Source organism: Trichomycterus rosablanca, chromosome 10 (genome assembly GCF_030014385.1).
Source record: "Trichomycterus rosablanca isolate fTriRos1 chromosome 10, fTriRos1.hap1, whole genome shotgun sequence".
Taxonomy (NCBI): Eukaryota; Metazoa; Chordata; class Actinopteri; order Siluriformes; family Trichomycteridae; genus Trichomycterus; species Trichomycterus rosablanca.
In genome coordinates this window covers 19,372,979-19,392,726 of record NC_085997.1, presented here as the reverse complement: position 1 = coordinate 19,392,726, position 19,748 = coordinate 19,372,979, and the positions used below count along the sequence as shown (strand labels likewise).

General features: G+C 39.1%; 1 protein-coding gene across 6 annotated transcripts in view; it reads left to right on the top strand.

Annotated features, from left to right (window-relative positions):
• Positions 1-19,748, top strand: part of nrxn1a (neurexin 1a) — a 267,067-nt gene that overhangs the window by 171,058 nt on the left and 76,261 nt on the right. Inside the window, exon 1 of one of the 6 annotated variants that reach the window (XM_063002925.1) lies at positions 9,897-10,181. The exons of the other annotated variants lie outside the window; for them this stretch is intronic. Coding sequence (XP_062858995.1) covers positions 9,965-10,181 — 217 coding nt within the window. The 5' untranslated portion in view covers positions 9,897-9,964. Of the gene's footprint in view, positions 1-9,896; positions 10,182-19,748 lie in introns of those variants that run through there. 6 annotated transcript variants of the gene reach the window in all.

The window sequence follows — 19,748 nt, the reverse complement described above, 5'->3', positions numbered from 1 at the left end:
TTTTGCCAACCACAAAAGGACCACCAAGACTGTTAAAAAGCCAACATCTGAAATGGTTTGAGGGTACATCAGTGCCCATGGCATGGGTGACCTGCATATGTGTGAAGGCAGAATTTATAAGTTATATATTGGGATGCCCAGCGCTGAGATTCTAAACACACTGGTTCGAATCTCGGCTCTGCTACCGGTCGGCTGGGCGCCATCTAGCAGGCCTGCAGCAGACAAAATATGGTCACTTCTGGGTGGGAAAAAAGTCGGAATAAGTGGGTGGGGTCTTCAAACACTGTGCAAGGACCCTGGTTAGCAGACCAAAAATGAGCCTCCACCGAAAAAGAAGCGTTGGAAGTGGTGTAGAGCAAGCAAAATATACCCTCCTCGAACGCAATCGGGATCCCCAGCAGCGGAAGACTAATTAGCCACACTAAATTGGGAGGGAAAAGGGAGAAAATGCATAAATAAATAGAAAAAAATATAAAAAACACAAGCTGTGTGTGCTTGCTGGCCAGATCTGCGACCACAGACTGTTGAGCAGCTGAAGTTTTTTGTATTAAGCAAGAATGCGCAAAAAATTGTGTCCTCAGTTTGCTTATATATATTTATATAATAAAAAAGAGTCATTAATAGGAAAGACAATGAAACACAGTGCTGAACATGCCTCTGTTCTGACTTTTCTGAGTGTATTGCAGGCATCAAATTCTGAAATTATTTATATAAAAAATACAGTGAAGTTGGTCAGTAAAAACACTTTTCTTTTCTTTGTGCCTTTGTCAGTTAAATAAAGGTACAATAGAATGAACAAATCCCAGATTCTTGTTTAATTGCATTTCTCAAAATGTCCCAACTACAGGGTGTCTCTGAAGTCTGGACACACAGGCAAAATGCATATTTTCAATACATTTTTCAACAACATTGTATTTCATTAGAAAATTAATCAATAACATCTTTAATGTGTTTTCCACTATTTGTGATGCAATATGTATGTGTGTGTATTTTAGTAAACATATAGTTAGTGATATTTCCTATGTGTCCAGACTTTACGGACACCCTGTATTCTGGAAATGGGCCTTGTACAAAGTATACAGATGGTAGGCAAAATAAAACACCACATAAAAATGAAGCTTGATTTGAGAGAAATCACAATAACAATAACACAGATGACTTTTTCTCTCGTATTAGGTTTATTGGTTTTTAACAGCATGCAGCGGCCATACATAAGCAATAAGTCAATAAGCATTTTGATATGTATATATATTACTGGAAAATAATTTAATGTTTTGAAGACGACACAAAGAATTAATGTGTGTCTTAAACATGATCAAACTGTGTCAGTGAAGAGAAACACTGGCTGCAGATGAACGCTCACTAACAGAGATTTAACAAAATAGTGGCTGTATACACAAAAGCAACATTGTTAACCTAATAGCAGCTTTTTTTTAAATAAAGTAGTCCACAGGCTTTCCAGATAATTGGCCAGCTCTCCTGCTGTTGATATTTTTTGTCAGTTTGTGTAAAATAGTTACTTAGTGTTTTTCCCCTTTTTAGGCTTTTTAATTGATTAGTTGCCTGGTTTAGGCTGTTTTTTCTCACACAGGCTTTTTAAATCTGGCCATCAAAAGTGCACCACTATGCACTCCAGGGAAATGTGAGACCATGTGTACTTTTCATATACAGTTTTTCGTATCAAATCACTATTAGATCTGAGTTTGTTGACACAGGTGTAACAGGGCTGGGCGCGGCTTGCTAGAAAAAGAATGAATCATGATCCCCACACACCTGCTAGGTAGGAAATAGAACCCATTCGCAGATATTTAATAAAGGTAGAATAATAATGTAGCTGAAAAGCCACTGATAAAAAAGGGGGGACGATTGCAAATAAATAAATTATTATATTGGTCAAATTATTAGAAACAGTAACACATTAAAGACATGGTAACATGTCCAGCATGTTGCAGAAATTAGAACTGGATGTCACAATATGATAGATAACTCCAGCTGTCCTCAACAAGCTAACACTTAAAAACAGAACAGACAGGAAACTATCCGAACCTGTTGGTTAAAAAAAGGGGATAGTGCAGAAATGAGAACTTGATGTCTTGATGTGACAGTTAACCCCAGCCGTCCACAACAAGCTAGAACCAGAACAGACAGAAAACTATCAGAACCTGTTGGCTCTGCTATAAATAAGCAGAACCCCTTACCCTTCCATTTGCAACTCCCCAGCGTAAAGTGCTTGTATGGGTGGTTTTGCTCGTGTTACTTGGGCAATAGACTCTGCCAGTGTGTCTCCTTTTCAAGGCCCTAAAGTGCCACAAGACCTGGCAAAGTTTCCAGAAACCTAAAGTATGCTGACATCCCACGTCAGCAGAAAACCGGACTGGCCCGAGTGATCCGGCATCACGGCTTCGGAGAAAATGCAAGTGTGCCAACAGCAAGCTGGTGAAGAAGTAAAAGAGAAGCTGTGATGTGAAGGAAACCTTCCACCTGGAACAATTAACATTCAAGAGGCGCAGGTGATTGTCAATGAAGAGGGATTGACAGATCACACTACATCTCCATGCCCCATCTGCCAGCCAATATAGGCAGAGCAGAGACATGACTTCTAACATGGGTGAGCTGCTGAACCCCATTCAGAACTCTCATAACATACAAGTGGTCCTGTTCTTTCCTGGTTCAATAACACTGAACACCGACATTAACATTGTTTTTTCAAGTATTGTCAATGTATTTTAAAAACATTACTCTGCCTACAGTCCTAACTGTTTTTAAGGCATTTTGCCCAACCCTGAACATCATGTAGTGAAATCTTGCTGTTATACAAATGTTTTTCATGTACAGTAGTTTCTTTATAGTAAAGCAGGAATTGTTACCCTGCCACCAAAAACACATGGAAGTGTTTCCTGCACCTCTTTATGTTTATTACTATGGATTGATGCAGACTAGGGGACATGTTTTTATCCATTATAGCAAGCTGTAATGGCTTAGCTGAAGGCTTCCCATTGCTACACCACTAGGTGGCATAACATGACTGTACCATTAGCTTAGTGAGCAGCACTGGTTTATGGGGACAGACATACTGTTACGTCTCACTCCACTGCAGCGGGAAATGACTTTATACTGAGGCTCACTCAGTTTCTCACTGGTATTAATTACATTGCTCATTTCCGGGTGGTAGACAAGTTTGCCTTTGGGTATACATGTCTATTTATGATAATTTTTGAAAAACTGATGCAAAAGTCCTTGAGCTGCTTTTAGGCGCTGAAGCGTTACAGGCTGAGCTAATCCATAATGTGAGCGCGCCAGCCTGATAAGAGACTTTTGTTGTGGCCAATTGTACAGACAGTTCATCCCACATACCCAATGTCCTCTGCTGCAATGAAGATGGGGCTTTAGAATAAGCTAACTTTGCCATATTTTCCTTGGCACGTCTTTGTTTTCTTTCTATTGTTTTTTTTTTCTTCAGAAGGTTTTACATGGTCAATTCAAGGACTTTGTAGAGTATAAAAATAAACTGAAAGGAATGCACCATCCTTGCTTTAAGCTTGCATCACTGAATCATGGATGCACATACATACGTTCTTAAAAACTGAAAATGTTCAATCCTTTTCTCTCTTACCTCCTGTCACATTCATAAATTTGAAAGAATAACATAGTAAGCCGTCATTCATATCCATAAGCCCAAGGATTTGTCACTGAAGCATAGAGAGCTGTGTGACTCATTCTGTTCCTCCTACTCTGTTATTAGCTGAAGACTGTAATATGTGTTTATAAGCCAGCTGGTAAATTGTTGTACATGAGCTTTATGCTCTGACAGAGATGGTACAAACAAAGAAAGTGTTATGTACATGCTATAGTTCCTCATCCATACAAACAAATACACAGAAAGCATAAACACATGCTCAGTCAGGTGTATAAGTGCGTCTGCATGTTGTGTACCAGATAACCTGGTTGTAAAAGTGAGGCTGAATGAGAGAGACATGATCAGGGCATGATGACAGTGAGTAGACCTGAATGTAAGAAGATCACATTGTTACATATCAGCTTCATGTTGGATGGAGCTGCAGTCTTTACTAACCAGTCAGAAGTCTTTGTTTGAGGATCAGCGTAATTTTACTTATTTAACTTTAGGAGATAAATAATCGCTTCGTGTCTATTATGAACCGACTTGCATCCGATCAGGTCACATGTACTCTTTAAAAGATAAGATGTAGACTGGACAAGGCATATTTAGGTCAAATATTAAATATAAATTAATTTGCTTATGTGGAACTATCAGATTGTATTGTGAATACTGCATAAAATGTCCAATATTGTCTGGGAACAAGCAGTAGCAGCCAAACGACTCGTCCAGGTCTCTATTCTCGTATGCCAGTCTTGGTTTTGACTTGGTCATAATATAAAAAAGTCTATAATTTGATTCAGGCTAGATTTATTCAGGTATCAGTGCAAGTCTTGGTTTGATTTGTACTTAAAGTATTAAAGGTTTACTCTTAACTCTTGAACTAAATGTATCAAGGTCTTGGTCTAGACCTGATATACCCAATTCTTAGTCTTGAAACATACTTATTTTGTCCAAGCCTTTGTCTTAATAGGGGTCCGACTTGAAATGTGTCCCACCCAAGGAGGATGAAATGGGTCCTGGTTCCCCTGGTTTCCTTCTTATTATATTTTAAGACATGTTTAGGTTGTTGTCTGAGCCAAACTTGATATGTTCAGTTCTCTAACTTACATTTGTACATACATTTACGGCATTCAGCAGAAGCTTGAATCCAAAGTAACTTATAAATCCAAAGTGACTGAATACAATTTAAGCAATTGAGGGTCAAGGGCCTTCTGGCTGTGGTGATGGGGCTTGACCTGGCAACCTTCTGATTACAGGTCTAATTTCTTTACCCCTAAGCTACCCCTGCTCTTATCATATTGCTTAATCAAATGACTTGACTCTTATGTTCTTATTAACTGAATCTAAACAAACACTGAGACCTTTAAAAATTCAAGTTTTTATGTACAGGGTTCAGTCTTGATCAGACACAGTATGTTTAGTTTTCTTACTTTTATTTTTCTCTGGAAGTCTTGAGTACCACTAAAATTAGATTTTGGAAAGTGTTTCAATTATGGCCCTACATACAAACAGAAAATGTTCCAGTCTCTAGATGAGGATCTTCCACCACCCACCTTTGCCACATACTAACCCTGCACCCAAACTGTTCTCTGATTGGTGTGTGAAAATCCCAAAAGTGAAAGTATGTCCGTATGGTCCTTGTTGCTTTCATTGCCTCATTCTCGCTCCTTCACACACCCTCGCAGCAAGTTCTGAGAGCAAAGTAGCACTTGGATTTCTGTTGATTATGGTGAAACACTGTTGAATATTGTAATTAATGGGGGAGAGGTGATAAGAACAGGCCACTGCACCGACTACACACTGATTAGCTATGCATAACTACAATTAAAAGAGACCGACCAGAGATAAGGCTCTAATGCTGTGTATTATGATAACAAATGACCCTGTTGACATAGAAATATGGACAGATAAGTTCTTACTGTGCAAAATTAAATCTGATATGGACTCCACTGTTCACAGGAAAAAAAAGACTCATGTTCCTTTTCAAATGAAACATCCTTTCTACAAAGCAGTGCATCATTTTTAATTAGCTCCTTGCTATCAGCAGTCAGAGTTTTAATAAAAAAGTAAATATTCCCTAGTAAGGGCTGGGTGGTAGCGGTGTAGCATGAGTGGTTTTGAAAGCTCTCAGAGATGAAGAGGCAAAATCTTGGGAGAAGATCATATCCACAAAGTTTATCTATTTTGATTATAACCATCCTACTGGATTACAATGTCACTGAATGTGACACAAAGTATCAGTGCTAAAGAAAATCTTTTTAACGTGCTCCAATTTTTTGGTATGAGCTTTATGTGTCGGCTGAAATAAATTGACCTAAATGTGCTATACTATGCAAGTGAGAGAAGAAGAAAGTTCCTAAAACTGTGTCTCAACTGAGTTAAGACAATTGAGTATCAGTATCCCAAAAGTGGAGCATCAAGATGGTCTTTGGCGAACTTGACTTTTACTTGACTTTTGGTTCTTGAGGTCTCTGCCGGTCCAGAGGATTTTTGTTGTTACTTTTAGCTTTTTTCCTTCTTTATCACTGCAATTTGGTTGTGCTTCTTGTGTTCTTTGCCCATATTCTATGCCCAGTCTTAAGGGAGTAGCCGTGGAACAGCCTGTTCCTTTTTAGTAGTCATTTTATGTTTTGTGAAACAGGAATCCCGGAGACGTATATCTCATTTAGATAAACACTCATGATTCCCCTCACGTTCGTGTGTGCTTTTGAAACTTCAATCTGACAGCTCAGCTTTGTCAGTTATAATTAGGCAGAAATAACAATCCTAACAAGGAGTGAGAGTCCTTAATGTGGGAGAAAACACCACAAGACACTTATTTAGTTTTTCTGCCTCTGAAGTTCAAACAGCTTGTTTGGATACAAGTAGTATAAAGCCTCTTATACTGGTTGACACCAACGTACCTCTTATGGTTTTATTCACCATTCCTCACTGTTCTGCTTCTGGCTCTGGATTCGTCATCTGTATAGTGTCTTAAATGAATTTACATTTAATCCATATAAGTGGTGACTACTCATCCTGTTCTGTCTGTGATTTGTTGGTTGAGTGCTTTCTAGTGTTGCCATCTTTCCTTTAGGCAAGGTCACTGTTTCCACCTGACTAAGTTGAGCTCCTATAAAATCCCTGCTCTTCACATCTTTTATCTACTTCCAACAAACTTTTGTATTTTTATTTAATTTAATATGCTATAGATATGCATATTACAGACCTAGATAGCTTGGCCACAATAATACCGCTAGCTTTTAAAATAAATGGCACTTTTAACATTATGTGTAAGTCTATAATGAACACATGTGCAATGTAGTACAGTGGTGTTCAAAAAAATAGCAGTCCAACACCATTAACCTGATAAATCACTGTTTTTAGTAGAAATGCTATTTCTACATAGCAAATAATTTACTTGAAAGTGTAGTAGAGTAATGAAAACAAAACAAACCCAACAATTAGGACATGCATGCCACTCATTCTGAGTAATTGAAGCATTGATTGAAAGGGGGTTGTTCAAAATAATAGCAGTGAGGAGTTCAATTGGTGAAGTCATTCATTCTGCAGAAGAACGTGTGTCAAATTTGGCCCTTATTTAAGGTAGGAGGGTGGCAAATGTTGCACAGCTTGGTCATAGCGCGTTTCCTTCTGAAATACTGGGTAAAATGGGTTGTTCCAGACATTGTTCTGATGAACAGCATACTTTGATTAAAAAGTTGATAGTAGAGGGAAAAACATACAGAGAAGTGCAGCAAATTATTGGCTGCTCAGCTAAAATGATCTCAAATGCCTTGAAGTGAAAACCAAAACCTGAAAGACGCAGAAGGTAGCGTGGAACTACTGTTCAAATGGATCGAAGAATAGCCAAAATGGCAAATACTCAGCCAATGATCACCTCCAGAAAGAATTAGGAACATCTGAAGTTAGCAGTGAGTACAGAAGATGATTAAGTGAAGCCAATTTACCAGCAGGAACTCCTTGCAAAGTCCCGTTGTTAAGAAAAAGACACGTCCTGAATGGGTTAACATTTGCCAAGAACACATTGACTGGTCCAAAGAGAAACGGCTCAACATTTTGTGGACTGGTGAAAGCAAAATTGTTCTTTTTGGGTCTAGTGGCTGTAGACAGTATGTCAGACGACCATCGAGCACTGAATTCAAGCCAAAGTTCACTGTGAAGACAGTAAAGCATGGTGGTACAAAATGATGATATGGGATGTTTCTCATACCATGGTATTACGCCTATTTATCACATACGAGGGATCATGGATCATTTTAAATATATCAGAATACTTGAGGAGATCATGTTGCCCTATGTCGAAGAAGAATTGTCCTTAAAATGGGTGTTTCAACATGACAATGACCCAAAACATCTTGCTTACAGACAAACAAGACTGAGGTAATAGAGTGACCAGCCCAATCCCCTGACTTCAATCCCGTAGAGAACTTGTGGGCTGACATCTGAAACACGTTTTTTTGAGGTAAAACCCAAAATTGCAGAAGAACTGTGGAATGTAGTCTAATCATCCTCGACTGGAATACCTGTTCAGAGGTGCCAGAAGTTGGTCGACTCCATGCAACACAGATCTCAGAAACAATTGTAATGACACTAAATATTAGTTCAATAATTTAAAGTAAAGTAAAACCTCAAACATTTTTCATGTTAAAGGATGAACACAAACTGGCTACATTTTGTTAATGTTTTGATTTAGAATTGAAAGTGTAGTATTTTCAGTGCATTTGCATTTATGGAAATAAAAGTTATTATAATGATTTTGTGCTTTATTCACTTTTTTAAAATCACTGCTATTTTTTTGAACACCACTGTATGTACTGGAATGGTTGCTTCAGTAGCACAGATACTGCCAACTGCCTAGCTTTGGCACCGGTGGCGTTTTGGATGCTTAGTTGGAACTGAACATTGAGGACAGAGAAGATTATGTGGAGTAACTGTGGTCTTTCTTTTTTGAATAGCCTTTTCTACAAGCATGCTTTAGTGGGTTTTATTTATTTATATTTTTTTCCTTTCATTTTTTTTTATCTGAAATTGTTTTACATGAACTCTTATTGCCATCATGTTAGTTTTACCTTTTTGCCTATAGCTGTTTTGTATTTTTGGCTTCCTGCTTTACACAATTTATTTTGTCTTTTTATTTTAAAATTCATTTTTGGCTACATTGAGTCTTTGCCATCATTGTGGGTTTTTTTCCGTCCTTTTATTGCTTCAGGGCATTAGGTTTGTATCTGTGATATCTCGTTGTCCAAACCCATTGACATAAACCCAAAAGTGACATTTTGTCTTAGAATTGCAGCAGAAGGATGAGAATAAATTTTTTTTAAATGCACACATTACAGTCCACATATCTAAACCTTTTTTTGTGTGCGTTGTCACTCTTTATCTACCTCAACACCCCACCCCTCAATCTTAGCTGAGCTTTACCTGCTCACTAAACCAAACCTTCTTACAGGAACATTGTACAGCCAGGTACTCTTCCACAATAGAGAAAGAGGTAGAGAGAAGGAGGAGGGGATAAAACCACCCAAGCTCTGCTGTTCTCTTTTTCTTCTCTCTTCCACCACTTATTCAGTGGGTCTGGCTGGCTCAGCATGCTTGAGGAGAATAAAGAACAGACAATAAGAAGGAAGAGCTTTTTATGACTTGCTTCTTGCTTCCTGTACAGCCTGTTTTCCCGAGCATCAGCAGTTGTATTTTTTCTCATCACTACTGTATTCTGTTTCATTTCCTCTCCTCCGCTTTCTTTTGCTGCTATTCTGTGACGTATCCTTTCCGAGAGGTGGTGTAGTTGCAGCTAGAACGCTCTTGTAAGTGTGTGTGAGTGTGTGGGAGTGTGTGTGCCGTTTGGGGAGGGGGAGACGCTTTCTGGATGGAGTTTAACGCTGCAGCAACGATCTCATCATGTGTGTGCTATCACTTCTGGTAGCCACTCGGCTTCTGTCTTTCCCCAGGGCTTGAGGAATGCAGCCTCAGCTCTAAAGGCTACATGTCAAGGCTTTAGGTTGTGCCGCTAAACTCCAGGACTACTTGAAGACCCTTCAGATGTCCTCGTCTGCCTTGCTGGCCTGGAATAATGCTCTGGATCTGAGATTTTTCCATTTGTAGTTTCCTGAGGAATCCTGTCTTTCGTGAGAATGTAGAGCTGCCTTGAGCTGTGATGTCTTGCTTTTTTCTTAAGCTTAAAGTGTCCCGTGGAATCCTGAAGGCTCTGTGGAAGTGGATTGATTTGATTTTGTTAGATTTTTGATGCTGCACGGTAAGAGTGAAAAGTCTGAGAGAGGACGTGGGCTACCAGCTGCTCTGAGGATTCCCTCTGCTCTAGCTCTGTAACGGAACTGAGAAAGCATGTGTGGAAAAGCAGTGTGTGTATGGTCCGGCGCGACTCCTTTCCGCCTGTGTTCTACTCTGCTCCCGCTAACAATGTGCCTGGTCCTCTGTGAACCGGTGCCAGCCCTTGCTCTGTCCGAGGCTCAAGAGGATTATTATCCACCTCAGCACATGCCTCACCATGCCGTGCTTTCTGCTGATCAGAGAACCCACGCTTCCCTGCGCTCAGGCCACAGTGCGTAACCAACCATTTACCCATCTTATTAATTTATGTTTAAGACTGTAAATCAACCTGTATTTTCGGTGATGTTTTAATGGCATGTTTATTAAAGCTCTTAACAAACGATTGTTGGTAAGTACTCAAATGTCTAGGGGTTACTTATAGCTGGGTTGAATTTCGCCAGGTTTAATTAAAACTGTAAAGTAAACACACCAGGCATAACTTTTAAGTCATTTTTGATTTATTTAATAAGCTCTTATACATATTTTAATCACAAGCAAATGGAAACAGTAGTATAAATATACAAAAAGAATTGCAATTTAGCATCAGGTTGTCTGGCATAGTATGTGAACTGAAAATATAAGCATTTTCATACTAAATAAGGTTAAATTTCTCACATATAAACATCTTTATTAAAGCATTAGTCCTTACCAACAGCACAGTTCTGCATTATGTATTACATATGATTTGGTTTGGGACAAAGGCAATAAACGCTTAAACAGTAGGCTGCTCTGGTCTGGAAATATGACCAGAATTTGTACAGAAGCTCAGTGGTGTTCTGTCACCCATGAAAAAAGAAAGTAATGCATTAAAAGGTATTAATCAGTTCAGTTTGTAACCAACTTTCACACAGGTGTTATTTCATCAGATATTATGGCTGGCTCTGCGAGACTATACCACTGCTAACCAAATCGAAGCAAATTAGCTGCATTACCAAGCTTTATAATATTTAATGTTACAGTAGCTAGTCAATTCTAACATCTTTTAATGGCTGTATATACTCGTGTGTGTGTGTGATTTGGTTGTGTGATTTTGGTGTGATTTGGTTAGTATTTTACCCCCCTTTTCTCCCAAGCTCTCTAATTGTAATTGCTAGATTTCTTTAAAGTAGAATTCATGTCATGATTAAAAATTTCTAATATTTCATTCTTATTACACTATATTCATTTATTCGTACATTGTAGTTTCTTTGTTATTACACAGTCAAATAAAGCATAACCAGAGTCTGATGTAATAGTGTAGTAATCCTGAAAATGCTAAGAAATGTTGAAATATTTGCAAACATTACAGGCCTCCATCTACATTTAATTGGAGTCTTATTCTGGGTAAATGCTTTTTTGTAGTAGTATATGACTTTCCTTACATACAGTATGTGCACATATCTGAGGTCACTAGTGAAAATGCTCCTTACATTTAGTATGATGATTTATTTGTTGAGAATCAGATTATCAGCGTAACAAATTGAGTGAACTGGATTACATGGATTTTAGCATTTCTTATTATTGGTATTGCCATATTTATAATAAGTGAACAATGGCTGCAAATGTGTTCACTTAAACAAGCTTTGGATTCATAGATCAAATCCACCTGCTGAAATTCATCTGAGAATGTGTTGATAAGAATAAGATTTTCCACGTACATAAAATTACTTGTTTACATTTGATAATACAGTATGCTTTCTAATATAGAACTTTGTATTGATTTGAGAAGCATGCAAAAATAGAAGCATATTCACTACTGACTTTTTGTGTGTCTATATATACCCTCATCGAGAACTTCATTAGGTACACCTATCTGCAACCTACTTTTATTATTCGATAAGGTACAGTGTATCACAAAAGTGAGTACACCCCTCACATTTCTGCAAATATTTTATTATATCTTTTCATGGGACAACACTATAGAAATAAAACTTGGATATAACTTAGAGTAGTCAGTGTACAACTTGTATAGCAGTGTAGATTTACTGTCTTCTGAAAATAACTCAACACACAGCCATTAATGTCTAAATGGCTGGCAACATAAGTGAGTACACCCCACAGTGAACATGTCCAAATTGTGCCCAAAGTGTCAATATTTTGTGTGACCACCATTATTATCCAGCACTGCCTTAACCCTCCTGGGCATGGAATTCACCAGAGCTGCACAGGTTGCTACTGGAATCCTCTTCCACTCCTCCATGATGACATCACGGAGCTGGTGGATGTTAGACACCTTGAACTCCTCCACCTTCCACTTGAGGATGCGCCACAGGTGCTCAATTGGGTTTAGTCCATCACCTTTACCTTCAGCTTCCTCAGCAAGGCAGTTGTCATCTTGGAGGTTGTGTTTGGGGTCGTTATCCTGTTGGAAAACTGCCATGAGGCCCAGTTTTCGAAGGGAGGGGATCATGCTCTGTTTCAGAATGTCACAGTACATGTTGGAATTCATGTTTCCCTCAATGAACTGCAGCTCCCCAGTGCCAGCAACACTCATGCAGCCCAAGACCATGATGCTACCACCACCATGCTTGACTGTAGGCAAGATACAGTTGTCTTGGTACTTCTCACCAGGGCGCCGCCACACATGCTGGACACCATCTGAGCCAAACAAGTTTATCTTGGTCTCGTCAGACCACAGGGCATTCCAGTAATCCATGTTCTTGGACTCCTTGTCTTCAGCAAACTGTTTGTGGGCTTTCTTGTGCGTCAGCTTCCTTCTGGGATGACGACCATGCAGACCGAGTTGATGCAGTGTGTGGTGTATGGTCTGAGCACTGACAGGCTGACCTCCCACGTCTTCAACCTCTGCAGCAATGCTGGCAGCACTCATGTGTCTATTTTTTAAAGCCAACCTCTGGATATGACGCCGAACACGTGGACTCAACTTCTTTGGTCGACCCTGGCGAAGCCTGTTCCGAGTGGAACCTGTCCTGGAAAACCGCTGTATGACCTTGGCCACCGTGCTGTAGCTCAGTTTCAGGGTGTTAGCAATCTTCTTATAGCCCAGGCCATCTTTGTGGAGAGTAACAATTCTATTTCTCACATCCTCAGAGAGTTCTTTGCCATGAGGTGCCATGTTGAATATCCAGTGGCCAGTATGAGAGAATTGTACCCAAAACACCAAATTTAACAGCCCTGCTCCCCATTTACACCTGGGACCTTGACACATGACACCAGGGAGGGACAACGACACATTTGGGCACAATTTGGACATGTTCACTGTGGGGTGTACTCACTTATGTTGCCAGCTATTTAGACATTAATGGCTGTGTGTTGAGTTATTTTCAGAAGACAGTAAATCTACACTGCTATAAAAGCTGTACACTGACTACTCTAAGTTATATCCAAGTTTCATGTCTATAGTGTTGTCCCATGAAAAGATATAATGAAATATTTGCAGAAATGTGAGGGGTGTACTCACTTTTGTGATACACTGTATACCTAACTTTGTGGCCATACAGTTTTTTACTGTAGATCATATGTTGGTCTGTGCACTTTATCACCCCACTGTACAGTATTGCATTTATCAGTCGAAAGGACCCTAATAGGACCCCCACAGATCAAATGTTGTTTGGGAGGTGAACCATTCTCACTTCTGTAATGACACTAAAGTGTTATTGTGGATATGGTATTGTGTTGTACAAGTAGAAGTGTAGCAGGTGCAGTGTTGTAAATTTTAAAAAAAATGAACTTATTGGCCTTTTTATTAGGAACACAGGCCCTGTTAGCACTATTTGTTGGTGAACAATTGAAGACTGTCTTAATTACTGTCTTAATGTCTTTTTAGTGGACACTTTCTGTTCACAGGATGCTGTCTGCCTTAGTGTGGTTGGTGCGCTATTGGTTTAAAATATGTGACCAGATACCTAGCCATGAGAATGCTGTACAATCTATTACATGGAACTATGGAACTTCATATTATATTGAAGTTACATAATATTGACTATCCATATAAGGGTGTGCTTAGTGAAAAATTACATATACTTGCTTGATTATGAAGGGCACAAGGTACCAGTCAGAATTATACAGATTGCTGCTGGTTTAAGAATGTAGGCATTCTAGCATATGCCTTATTCTTGGTTTGCATGAGTGAACTTGTTTGCATCACTGCCTTTCTTTGATTTCTTGGACCTACTGAAGCGATTATGTTCACGTGAGCACTTTTGTCCTGACCTCGACCTGTCTATTTGTCAGGACTCATCCTTGAGAACTGACACCTACTGACCTGCGACTTAATGAAAGTCCATCCAAATTACATGCTTCTCTGTGTTGTCAGGGACTCACATAATTGTGTGTAGGGACATGTAGCTATGATAGAACTGTGTGTTTGTGTTGGTGAATGTGTTTGTATGTGTATAACTCAACAAGCAAGGCCAAATTGAATGTACTGGGTTCATAAGGGGAAAGAGACAGGCTTTTAAGAGACCATTAGACCCCAGGGCATGGGACTCATTTGTACACTATGCCTGTTATTCCCCTTTTTTTGGAAGTCATTTCCAGTATATTGCTATATCATCTTATTGAATAGCCTTCACAGGGACCATGCGCCATGTAAAAATAGTCGCCTTCTGAACAATCCTTCCAGTCCGTCATCAAGAGTCTCATTGTGACTCACAGTTTAAATCTATCAAAACGATTTCCACGCCATGTGCAGAGGAGCCAGCGCTGTCAGCCTGTGAGGCTCATGGCTTATATAATGCAACCTGGCTGCCTCGTACTATCATTCAAAATGCTAGCACTCTGATAATGAAAAAAGACAACATCATCGAAGCAAGCAAGAAAGTTTGTGAAGTTAGATGAGTAGTTCAGCATGTTTTCAGACAGAGAAATAACATCTCTCTTTAATGTCGTTTATCCTTTCTTATTTACTTGCTTTCTGTCATACTTCTTAACACAGCTGCAGTCTGTAATAGTTAAGTATGCTGATGTCACAGAGCCCCTTTACTCATGTGCAGCACATAAAGAGCTGCTGCCTCTGCCTTCTTACTCCTCCAAACCAAACAACCAGAAAAATAATCTTCCCACCTTCCCAAAAATGATGTATCCAAAATTACACTTCGGATAGCTGCTTTATTTTTCTAACCCCATATATCCCACACACACCCAAGAGGCCTATGCCATCCACCTCATTTTAACTGTATTACACACCGGTGCTGCCACCCCCTTTTCAAAACTAAATTTATCAAATATGTTACACAATCAGATTTCCTCTGACTGTAAAACAATACTCTGCTCCAGTCTTCCTACATACACACTGTCTGCTTTATCATTATCACATAAGCAAATACCTCAACAAAGTCAACCTATTTCTCATTAATGAAAAAAGACCAGAAATATTCTTTAAAAATCACTTTTATTGAAGCCCATTATTTTCTTATAACTCAATATACTCAATAGGACTGAAAGTATAGAGGCATAGTGCTAATGATCTCTGTGACTGTCTAGCTGAATAAACAAACCAAATCACTTTATTGTCACATCACATTAACACAGGTGTGAAAGGTGAGTAAAAATCTTAGGTGCATAGTTCCTCACAGTTGTAATACACATTAAATACAAAAATATACACATTTACTTTCTGTTTTTATATATACAGGTTATTGTTGAGGCTATTAATGTACAGATGTACAAAAAGTATGAAAATTGAATGAGGAATATAATTTTTTTTAAATTTGAAATAATTAGTATAAAGTCCAAGTTGTATAGGTATTGTAGCAACAAGCAAGGGCTTGAACAGAGAGCAGTCCAAAGGCCAAGGTCAAAACTGGAGCCAAATTCCAGGGGGTAGCCAAAAGAATAGACTTTTTAACATGCATTAAATGGTAGTGCTAAAACAAATGGCTTTACTCAGCTTGACAGTCACAGAGATTATTCGCACTTTGCCTCTATACTTTCAGCCCAGTAGAGTATATAAAGTTATAAGAAGAAAATGGTTTTCAGTTACTATATACTGTTTAGGACACTTAGAGTCCGTGATTTTTCTGTTTCTTTAAATATGCAGTTTAAAAATAGAAGATATAAAGCTCTAAATTGTGCTGCCTCCTTTACTTTGAATTATTGTACAACCACAGAAGTGTGATTTTTTTTTTTTATACTTGAAGCATTCAGACATGAAATAGTCATGTTCAGTTCGTAAGCTATAAGCGAAATGAATTTTCACACATAAATCGATCAGTGTAAGTTTTTCAGTCGTTACCTCCGCTGCATTTTCCAGTGTAATGAGCAGTTATAGGGGTGTAAGAGACTTTTGCAGTTTCATAAATAACCATTTAAAAGCTATTACTCGTTTTTTGTGCACAGCATGGTAGATTGCGTATGTGTTTGTGAGTGTTCATGAGAATTTCCTCTTTCTGAAGTGATTAGATGCAAAGTGAATGTGAAAGCAAGAAGTGAGACAAATTATGAGCCATTACATTAAACTCCTACACAGTAATTTGACGTGAGGCTTGTTCTAATTTTCTGTTTCATCTTTCTGCATAGTTCTCTCTGTCTTCTTATTACTGCCAAAATAAACTGGCTCCCAACATTTTTGTAACCTAATTATTTCTGTAACCTTACTTCTAGATTTCATTTCACTATAGTCAGGCATTATATTTCATTATAGAGCTTAACCGCAGTTAGTATACACTTAGCATGTAGAAGCCAGACATAACATGTATCAAGTGCTATGTCTAGAGAGTCATAAGAATTGTAAATGATGGGTGGAAATGTAGAATCATTCTTTTGAAGTCAAAGTAAATAGTAACATTAATGGCTGATAATGATTTGCCCCAAACAGCATACCGTGTTGCATGCCAAGTACTCTACCAATTTAAAATGAAGACAATAAATCTACTAATCATCACTGGTCAGTGTTTTTCAATGAGCAGTAGCATGAATCTAATGTAGCACTATTGAGAATTTACCTAACAGGAAGTTAGTTAAGCATGTCTGTGTATTTAAACCTTGCGTCTGAGAAGTTTTGCATTTTCTCCATGTGTCTGCATGGGTTTCCTCTAGGTACTCTTGATTTCTTCCACCTACCAAACATGTGTAATGTGGATTGGTTGCTCTAAATTGCCTTTAGGTGTGAATGAGTGAATGTGTTGCTCTGTGACCCTGTCCAGGTTATTTACTCTGGACCAGTGTTGCCTTAAAATAAATCTAATTATAAGTAATGAATGTAAGAAACAGGTTGCCAGTTGCTGTGAGTGACACTTTCAAAGTCACAGTTAGAATGGCACAGCCAGAGTAAACATGTTGCCAAATAACCTGGGAGCTGCATTAGCAAGCAAAACACCATCACCGGGATTTGCATTTAAGCCACATTTAAGTTGTGCACACCACTAAGATAAGTACATTATATCTGAAACATTCATTTTAAATGCGTTTTATTCTTTTTTCTAATAGATTGCATTCTTCCAGATGTTTAATGTGCTCATACAACAGAAATTGGTTTACCAAGAGAGGCCTAGAAGCAGACTTTCATAGGCATTTATTAACAACATTAAAAAAGCTCTTCTTCACATTTGACTGCACATCTACACCCACTTTTTGGCTCAATGTGCATCATAAAGTAATTATGCTTTTTAAAGCTTAAACTTTTTAAGTCTGAAAAACTATAAATGGGATATAAATTGGGATATTTCTCTTTATTTCTTGACTGCTGCCTTATTTAGGGGTTGCCACAGCAGGTCTTTTTGCTTTACATATCTCATTTGGGACAGTTTCTATAACAGATGCCTTTCTTTATGCAATTTATCTAGGCTTAGGACCAGCAGTGAGGGTGCACTGGTAAGTGCACCTCCTAGTGACTGAACTATTTGGCCACCCCCTTCTCTCCTCATACATAGCTAATCATGTCTGTGTAGATGCCTGACTGACTGATAGCATTGCTGAGATTCGAACCCTGGATTTTAGTAGTAGTGAGCTTGTCAGTAATGATAAACTTTCCTTATTTCTATAAAGTTTAACGAACTGTTACTGGACAGCACAACTATACTGCCTATACTAACTATTTGTTACATAATTACAATGGTATTTATTACATATCTATAGTCGGACAGTGGTAGCCTAGTGGGTAGAGCTTTGGGCCACTGGCTGACCCTGCGCTCTGACCACAGCATCCCAATAAGCAGGGATATGCAGAAAAAGAATTTTATTGTACTGTACATGTGTATATGTGTGATATCCATTTAATCTACCCTAGATTATATATATATACAGTGTATCACAAAAGTGAGTACACCCCTCACATTTCTGCAAATATTTTATTATATCTTTTCATGGGACAACACTATAGACATGAAACTTGGATATAACTTAGAGTAGTCAGTGTACAACTTGTATAGCAGTGTAGATTTACTGTCTTCTGAAAATAACTCAACACACAGCCATTAATGTCTAAATGGCTGGCAACATAAGTGAGTACACCCCACAGTGAACATGTCCAAATTGTGCCCAAAGTGTCAATATTTTGTGTGACCACCATTATTATCCAGCACTGCCTTAACCCTCCTGGGCATGGAATTCACCAGAGCTGCACAGGTTGCTACTGGAATCCTCTTCCACTCCTCCATGATGACATCACGGAGCTGGTGGATGTTAGACACCTTGAACTCCTCCACCTTCCACTTGAGGAGGTGACACAGGTGCTCAATTGAGTTTAGTCCATCACCTTTACCTTCAGCTTCCTCAGCAAGGCAGTTGTCATCTTGGAGGTTGTGTTTGGGGTCGTTATCCTGTTGGAAAACTGCCATGAGGCCCAGTTTTCGAAGGGAGGGGATCATGCTCTGTTTCAGAATGTCACAGTACATGTTGGAATTCAAGTGTCCCTCAATGAACTGCAGCTCCCCAGTGCCAGCAACACTCATGCAGCCCAAGACCATGATGCTACCACCACCATGCTTGACTGTAGGCAAGATACAGTTGTCTTGGTACTTCTCACCAGGGCGCCGCCACACATGCTGGACACCATCTGAGCCAAACAAGTTTATCTTGGTCTCGTCAGACCACAGGGCATTCCAGTAATCCATGTTCTTGGACTGCTTGTCTTCAGCAAACTGTTTGCGGGCTTTCTTGTGCGTCAGCTTCCTTCTGGGATGACGACCATGCAGACCGAGTTGATGCAGTGTGCGGCGTATGGTCTGAGCACTGACAGGCTGACCTCCCACGTCTTCAACCTCTGCAGCAATGCTGGCAGCACTCATGTGTCTATTTTTTAAAGCCAACCTCTGGATATGACGCCGAACACGTGGACTCAACTTCTTTGGTCGACCCTGGCGAAGCCTGTTCCGAGTGGAACCTGTCCTGGAAAACCGCTGTATGACCTTGGCCACCATGCTGTAGCTCAGTTTCAGGGTGTTAGCAATCTTCTTATAGCCCAGGCCATCTTTGTGGAGAGCAACAATTCTATTTCTCACATCCTCAGAGAGTTCTTTGCCATGAGGTGCCATGTTGAATATCCAGTGGCCAGTATAAGAGAATTGTACCCAAAACACCAAATTTAACAGCCCTGCTCCCCATTTACACCTGGGACCTTGACACATGACACCAGGGAGGGACAACGACACATTTGGGCACAATTTGGACATGTTCACTGTGGGGTGTACTCACTTATGTTGCCAGCTATTTAGACATTAATGGCTGTGTGTTGAGTTATTTTCAGAAGACAGTAAATCTACACTGCTATACAAGTTGTACACTGACTACTCTAAGTTATATCCAAGTTTCATGTCTATAGTGTTGTCCCATGAAAAGATATAATGAAATATTTGCAGAAATGTGAGGGGTGTACTCACTTTTGTGATACACTGTATATATATATATATATATATATATA